A 7,858-nucleotide genomic window follows, 5' to 3' on the forward strand; every position below is an offset into this window, starting at 1 on the left:
TATCTTCTGCAATGTCTGCAGCTGAAGCAAGCCTCCTTCCCCATCCCCACTGTATCACGCAGGGGTGGAAGTTTAGAAAGGCGGCTGGCTTGGCGGAGGTCAGAGTCAGAGGGGTGTGAGATGTACATACTGCTGCTCTGACTCCCCGTCCAGGGGTCTCTGCATAAAGAGGGGGCAGACAGGATGCAGTGTGAGAAAGAGCAGACACGGAATGAGGAAATGATTCATTCTCTCCATTGACAGTCACTCATTCAAGCTCCCCTGACTCATCACTGCTGCCAGAAGATGCCTCATCATGAGCAGTGACAACCAGAGCTACTTCTGGGGCCCCCCAAAGGACTTCATTCTCCTGGGCATTTCGGACAGGCCATGGCTGGAGCTTCCCCTCTTTGTAGTTCTCCTGGTGTCTTATGTTCTGGCCATGCTGGGAAACATCTCCATCATCACCGTGTCCCAGCTGGATCCCCAGCTTCAGAGCCCCATGTATATTTTCCTTAGCCACCTCTCCTTCCTGGACCTCTGCTACACCACCACCACCGTCCCTCAGATACTGGTCAACATGGGCAGTTCCCAGAAGACCATCAGTTATGGTGGCTGCACCGTGCAGTACGCCATTTTCCACTGGCTGGGCGGCACTGAGTGCATTCTCCTGGCTGCCATGGCTCTGGACCGCTACGTGGCCATCTGTGAGCCGCTCCGGTATGCCATTATCATGCACCGCACGCTCTGCCATCAGCTGGTGGCGATGGCCTGGCTCAGCGGTTTTGGCAACTCCCTTGTTCAGGTCATCCTGACAGTGCAGCTGCCTTTCTGTGGGCAGCATGTGCTGAACAACTTCTTCTGTGAGGTGCCAGCCATGATCAAGCTGTCCTGTGCTGATACCACAGTGAATGATGTCACTCTGGCTGGGCTGGTGTCCTTCTTTGTGCTGGTCCCTCTGGCCCTCATCCTTCTCTCCTATGGCTTCATTGCTCGGGCAGTGCTGAGGATCCAGTCCTCCAGGGGACGACACAAGGCCTTTGGGACCTGTTCTTCCCATTTGCTGGTGGTTTCCCTTTTCTACCTACCTGCCATCTATATGTACCTGCAGCCCCCATCCAGTTACTCTCAAGAACAAGGCAAGTTTATCTCCCTCTTCTACTCCATAGTCACCCCCACCCTCAACCCTTTCATCTATACCTTGAGGAATAAGGACGTGAAGGGGGCTCTCAGAAGACTCCTGGCAAGGATTGGGAGGCTGTGTGGACGGTGAAGGTCTAACCTGGGAAGAGCTGCATAAATCGTTGAAGGCTGAGCAAGGACTCTGGGAGGTGGGGGTATACTTCAGTGGTACAGCTCTTGCTTGGCATGTGTGAGGTCCTGAGTTCAACTCCCAGGACTGTGGAAAATGCTTAGAACTGTAAGTTCTTTGAGAAATTTGAAAGCTTAAAAAAAATCCATCTCAAAATACTTCACTTTCTATGTGGTGTTGATGATTAAGCATCTAAGAGGTTGATTCTCAAAGCACAATCCTAAGAAGACATATAGCTTCAAGAATCAATTGTGTAAATGACTTGATGCTCACCAGTATGTGTGAGACTACTGGATTCCTTATCTCCTAGTTTTTTCCTTTTTCCCCCTCTTCCTATATTTCCTCTATCATTTCCTATTTATCTCTTTTTCAGCCTTTCTCTTCCTTTGCAGTCACTCCAGGTGTGCACAATATGAACCTGACGCACAGTCTTATCCATAATAAACATCTGTTCTTTTGGACTGAAATCTCGATAGATGTATTTTTTCCCAATATGTCACAGGAACTATGTGACTGCACTCTTCTTTCGTTACCATAGATGATTTAACTTCTTCCTGGGTTCAAACAGCCTTCATAGAAAGTTTTCCCACCACTGACTGAGAGCTACTGTAAATCTTTCTGCTGTGGGGCTAGAAGAGTAGGATACATTGGTGGAAACAGATACACCTAACCTCTCACCTTACAGATGGGCATGTTCCCAGGAGAATATGGCAACAAGCATGGTCAACGTTAAAGACAATAAAGCATCACATAAAAATTTAAGAGCTTAGCTTGGAGATGCTCAGCTCAGTCATAGAGCTGGTGCCTAGCCTGGTCCTGGCTTTTCTCCCCAGAAGCACACACAAGAAATGTTGAAGGTGATTATTATGGCTAACATGTATAGAAGGCGCCTGCGATGTCGGTGATACACTGAGCGTCCTTAAATACCAATCTGTATGATACTGACCCTCATGATATGATCTCCTTTGCAATTCCCTTTTCCTATAAGAATCAATTATTAAAGGTGGTAGTAATTGCTCCAGCTGTTATAGAGTTCTGGTAGCCAGGGAAACTCAGATTCTCACAAACATCCCACTGGCTGCCTATAAGTATCCTACAAGCACCTATAAGTTGCTTGAAATGGAGCTATGGCAAGCACCTTATATTTATTTGCATTTGGTTTTCTTTCTTTTTATTAAACCATTCTTGAAGATTGTATTTGATTTTAAATTATGTGTATATATGGGGAGAGGGGTGTGTATGTGTGCATGCAGTTGCTCACAGAGGCCAGAAGAGGGCATCAGATTCACTAGCTCTGGAATTGAAGTCCTCTGCAAGGGCAGCAGCAGTCTTAGCCAGAGCCACCCCTCCAACACCTTGCGTTTGCTTTTCACATTGAAGATCCTTTTATACTTAGCTCTTTGTTTCTGCCCTGATGTCTTGATGAGACACTATTAATGTAATCAAGCCTAGTAAATTAACAAACAATAAATGGATGAAAATTGGGAAAAGAAGAAAATTATCTAACAGTAAAGGCAAAGCTTAAATGCAAGTCAGAGAGCTGAAAATTTTCGATTTAAGAAATGTGAAACATAATGACTGTCCCAGATCCAGAACCAATGGATTTCCATAGAGTTATCATTGCGTAGCAGCTCAGAACCCTTTACATCCCAGAATAACATAGAAGAGTCGTAAGCAATGGTACAAACCCAAGCCACAAGTCAATAAATGAGCATAGTAAGAATCATCCAAAAAGAGAATCAGTACACATATCAATATAATGACTTGACCTAATTCTAGCATACTTTTGAGTGTGGAGAACTGTTGAGGATTGAGTGTTGAGATGTGCTAACTGGCAATCTCAAACTCTCTTTATTTTGTGAAGACTAGGCTTACTGACTTGCTTTGCCACTTGAACTCAGTGAGAGATTCTTTAGATCTTCCTGGACAAAGTTGTGAGACACCTGGCAACTTTTAGTGATTGCTTGGGTACCCCGAGTCACCAAGATGTCCATTATCTGTAAGACTGACCATGCTGGGGAGACTGCAGCGCACATGTGAGCCAGGCCAGCAGCCAGCTCTTCAACTCCTGAATGGGGCTGGGTCCTCCAGCCTGATAACCCCCAACACTGGACAGAAGAACCACCCAGCAGAACCCTGAACAAACTTCTGTGTCCTCAAAGGATGAAATATAATAAAAAGCGCCTATTCTCAAGTTCTGGCACCGGGTGTAGAGCAGCAAAGGTACTTGGAGCAATAGAGGTCCCTTAGAATATCCATTTCCATGGATGCGTAATGCCACAGGCTAAGCATAGAGGACTTCGGTGTGTGTTGGTGATTCAGTAGTCTGTCCTGCTTAGGAAGAGGAGCTGCTCTTCAAATGGGTAAACCCCAGGTGAGCTGCTGCCAACCACAGGCAAGTTGCATTTTCTGTGTTATCCTTCTATTTGAGAATGTCCTGGGATCACTTCTCCGTGGGATCTAACCTTCCCCCGTGCAGTGCTGACCTCGGCTCTAGTACAGCTGAAACCCTGCCTCCAATGGCATTTTTTTCCTCATTAACCAAAGTTGAATGAATCATTTTGTGAAAAAGGTATTTTAAATGTTTAAAGTGATTTATTTTTAGTAGTTTGGACAAATAACTTAAAAGAATTCCAGATATATTTTTAAATTTAAAAAAGTAGTACATACATACAATAAATATAAAAATAGATTTTTATAAATCTCTGGATTTTCAGGTAGCTAAACAAAAAGACCTAACTATAAAAATAAAAACAAATGAGTGGCTAAGTGGCTACCACAAACCTGCCATTCAGCACACAGCCAGCTGCTTATAAGGTACGGTCAGTTAACAGAAAAACAAAAACAATGATGTGAGCAAATGTGAAGAAAATGAGGGGGAAGAGGGAGGGAAGAGGAGATTTAAAAAAAAAAAACAGCATTGGAGGAGAAAAGGATAACTTATAGAAAATGTTCTATAAGTTGGTTCCATGAGGTCACCAAGAGGGAACACCTTGAGGACTGAGGACATGATGGGAACTGCATCCCCCCCGCAGTTTCACATTATCGAAGTCTTCCCTGGGGAAAACATGCTCGGCTCCCCACATGAGCCTTTGCTCCAGACCCTGCACTGGAACAACCCTGGCTGTGGTCCTGATGGTGGAGGAGGAGCGTTTATAACCGTGAAGGATGGGATGCTCTGGGGCACGGAGCAGGCCTTGGCACCTGACAGTCCTGTTTCCAAGCCTACCAAGAAGGCTCAAAGACAATAGTCAGCTCAGGCTTTTCTTCCTGAAGCGCTTCTAAGGCATGTTTTGTTTCATAATTAAAATACATTTCACACAACCTGTAAAAACAGAAAGAAAGCTTTGGGTTAGACTCGTCAGAAAACTGGGAACTGGGCCTTTAAAATGTCAGCTCATCTGGTGTGGTGGTGTAGACCTATAATGGGAGCACTTGGGAGGCTACAGCAGGAAGAATACCACAGTTCAAGGGTAGCCTGGGCTACTTAGTGAATTTGAGGCCAGGATCATCTTGTCCTTGCTCAGGTTCAACAGTTCAAGCAGTTCATAGCCAACCATGCTTAAAGTCTATTGGTCTCCCACACCTACTTGAATGGATGACTTGACTCCATGTATTTATAGTTATTTCACTGTGTAATATTTAATGACCAACACTTTTTACAAGATAACTGCAATGTTCTCTCATACCTTACTATCAGTGTCCAGTGTATGTTTAAATTTCCTCAATTGTCTTGGAAATATTTTACAATATGTTTATCTAATTGAGATCTCCTACAAATCTACACATTGCAATTTCTTGGTATGCCTCTCAATTAGTCTGCACATTTTTTTTTTATTCAGGATCTGGTTATGTAGTGAGGCTGTTCCTAAAATTAGAAATCCTCTTACCTCCACTTCCTGAGTGCTAGGATTATTGGTGTGAGCCACCACAGCCAGCTCAAGTACTGAATTCACCTTCTTTCTTAACATTTCCTTGAAAGTTAACTAAGGAAATGGACCACTGGTCCTACATCTTTTCCAACAGTGTCTGGTTGAGCTGTGAACTGTATGTTTGCACACCTTCAAAATGTGAGTGTGTTGGAGTCCTATCCTGAAATGTGGTGATAGGTAAGGTGTTCAGGTGGTGACTGGGGTTGGGTGAATGTGTAAGGACAGAGTCCTTGTGAAGGGATTAGAACCCTTACATCAGGGAACAAGATCTCTCCTTGTCTCACCTGGAGTGTGAGCACACGGTGAAACAGCCCTCTGCAAGAGAAAAGGAGCCCTTTTCCAGCAACTAAATAAGCCGAGCCTCGTTTTAGACATTCTGCCTTCTAGAGCTGTGGTTAAATACACTCCTGCTGTTTAAGTCACCTAATCGATAGTGTTTTGTTTTCGCTAACTAACACAAGCTGGCTACATCCAAGAATTCCCAGGCTATTTTGAGCCTGAGCCACCAGCTCAGTCTTGAAGATCGCTCTGGGCTGGATCAGTAATCCCAGCTTTACTCTTCCAGTGACTCCTGGTCCCATTCATACTAAGAGCTACAAGCTCCTGGAGGCGTCCGGGACCCCTTGTCACATGGCTCTGGCTATCTATAAATCACCTTTTCTTCGTCCTTATTCATTCTGCTCTAGGCTTTCCAGATTTCAAAGCACTCAGGATTCAATTGAGTGTGAAAAGCTACCCATCCTTAAAGAAAAGCAAGTCTAAATGAAAAGCAGCCACGTGGATGGCATTTATTTGCAAGACATTGTTGGTTTTTTTTCAGGATGGAAAGTCTTTTCACACCCAATTGAATCTAGTCTGAATATCTGGATACTGTTGGATATCACTTTTCCCATATCGCTGTGTTTTTAAAAATTCAAACTTGCCATAATTTTCTAGGAGGACCTTCACGTCTCGGTTCAGAAGATCTGAACAACCTGCTGGTCCCTTCCTCACAGCCACCCCCTCTTCCTCCTCTTCCAGCAAATAGTACATAGCAGCAAAGAACTCTTGGAAGGTCATGTGGCTGAAGCTGTAGACTTTCTCACAGTCCACTTCCTTCTGGAACACGTTCATCCTCAGGAAAGCAGAGACATCTGTCTTCTGCAGGCCGTGTTTCCTCAGATCACACTCCTCAAATAGGATTTTCTGGTTCCAAATTCCATCTGCAGCCAGTGAGCAGAGCCCCTGTAGGTGGGAAGAGAAGAGATGCTCCTCCATGTCCCCTCGGGACTGCAGCAGGCTGGAGAGGAAAAAGACATAGACAGCAGTAGTGGTCTTGGAGGTCTGGGCCAGGCTCTTCCCGGTCTCCATCTGCTGCTTCAGCCCTGTGCACACAATCCAGCAGACCAGGGGGATGAAGCACATGGTAAAGAAGATCTCATTCTCTTGGATCAGCCTAAAGGCTTCCCTGGCCTGCAGCTCATCTGAGAAATACTTAAAGAAATACTCCTTCCTTTTGGCCTCAGAGAAACCGAGGATCTCTACATGGCGAGAGTGGTCCAGCAGATGCTGCAGTTTCTCCAAGGCTACCGGCCTCGTTGTAATGAGCAGAGAGGCCTTGGGCAACAGCTTCTTTCGGATGAGGCTGCTCAGCAGGATGTCTCCCCTCACAGCCTTCTGCCAGTCTGTGCAGACCTCTCCAATGTGCTCATCAAAGGCCCCTTGCAGCTCATCAAAGCCATCCATGAGGAAGAGGATCCTGGAAGGCTTATGCAGGATCTTGCACAGTGGTGGGTTTGGATCAGGCCAGCAGCTGACAATCAGGTCTCCCAGACTCCTTGGTGTCCTGAGGCTCACCTCTCGACAGTGGATAAAGAATACATAATCAAATTTGTCTTTGAAGAGCTTCCCAGATGCCCAGTCCAACATAATCTTCCTGGCTAGTATTGTTTTCCCAATGCCTGCTGCTCCCTGGAACACCACTGTGTGCACAGGCTCTGTGTGCTTATCCTCAGGCTCAAACAGTAACTCCAGCTTAATGGAATTCATGGGGCTGTCCCACATTTTGGTCCTGCCAATGGTCAGTAGTTCATACTCCCTCTCTTGCTTGCTGGGATGCTCCTTGACCATTTGTAGCTGAGTGTAGCGTTTGCTGAGGTCAACACTCTCACCCAGACGTGCATTTCTATCTTGGATACAGTAGAACCTGCTTCTCACATGTCTTCTGTATTTACAGTAATCTGCAGCAGAGACAGGAAGGTAGAATCCAGGAAAAGCCCCCATACATCTATTCCCCAACAGGATATGTGCAATATAGGTGTGTTCCTTAAAAGATAAATAACTATGTAAACAAAAATTTAAAAAGTTATTCAAGGTATATGCCCAGAAGGGTCAGTCTCAGAAAAGACAAAAGAAGTGCATATGTTTACACTTCAGGCAGACTCAGCAGAGAAGCAGTGTTTCATAGTGACAAAATGACACCAGAAAGTAAACACACAGAAAGGAAAATCACAGAAGAATGGAAAAGGGGGAGAATTGTATTTCCAAGGTGTGGTGATTAATCTTCATCGTCAGCTTAAATGGATTTGGAATTACCTAAGTCCTGTCTGTGATGGGCCTTCCAGAGAGGTTGACATGGGGAAGACTCATTCTGAAA

At 45.1% G+C, this 7,858-nt stretch overlaps 1 protein-coding gene and 1 pseudogene across 1 annotated transcript; one reads left to right on the top strand and one right to left on the bottom strand.

The window, feature by feature from the left end:
* Positions 1-295: 295 nt before the first annotated feature.
* On the top strand, positions 296-1,374 carry LOC143274462 (olfactory receptor 2B11-like). The gene has a single exon (XM_076577748.1). It carries the CDS (start codon positions 296-298, stop codon positions 1,250-1,252), a length of 957 nt encoding a protein of 318 aa, XP_076433863.1. The 3' UTR covers positions 1,253-1,374.
* A 4,683-nt stretch (positions 1,375-6,057) lies between these two features.
* LOC102906160 (NACHT, LRR and PYD domains-containing protein 3 pseudogene) lies at positions 6,058-7,421 on the bottom strand (annotated as a pseudogene).
* Positions 7,422-7,858: the final 437 nt, after the last annotated feature.

This window comes from Peromyscus maniculatus, chromosome 8 (genome assembly GCF_049852395.1).
Source record: "Peromyscus maniculatus bairdii isolate BWxNUB_F1_BW_parent chromosome 8, HU_Pman_BW_mat_3.1, whole genome shotgun sequence".
NCBI lineage: Eukaryota > Metazoa > Chordata > Mammalia > Rodentia > Cricetidae > Peromyscus > Peromyscus maniculatus.

Excerpts from the sequence above, each read along its gene's own strand:
- LOC143274462 (XM_076577748.1), top strand. The coding sequence starts at position 296 with ATGAGCAGTGACAACCAGAGCTACTTCTGGGGCCCCCCAAAGGACTTC.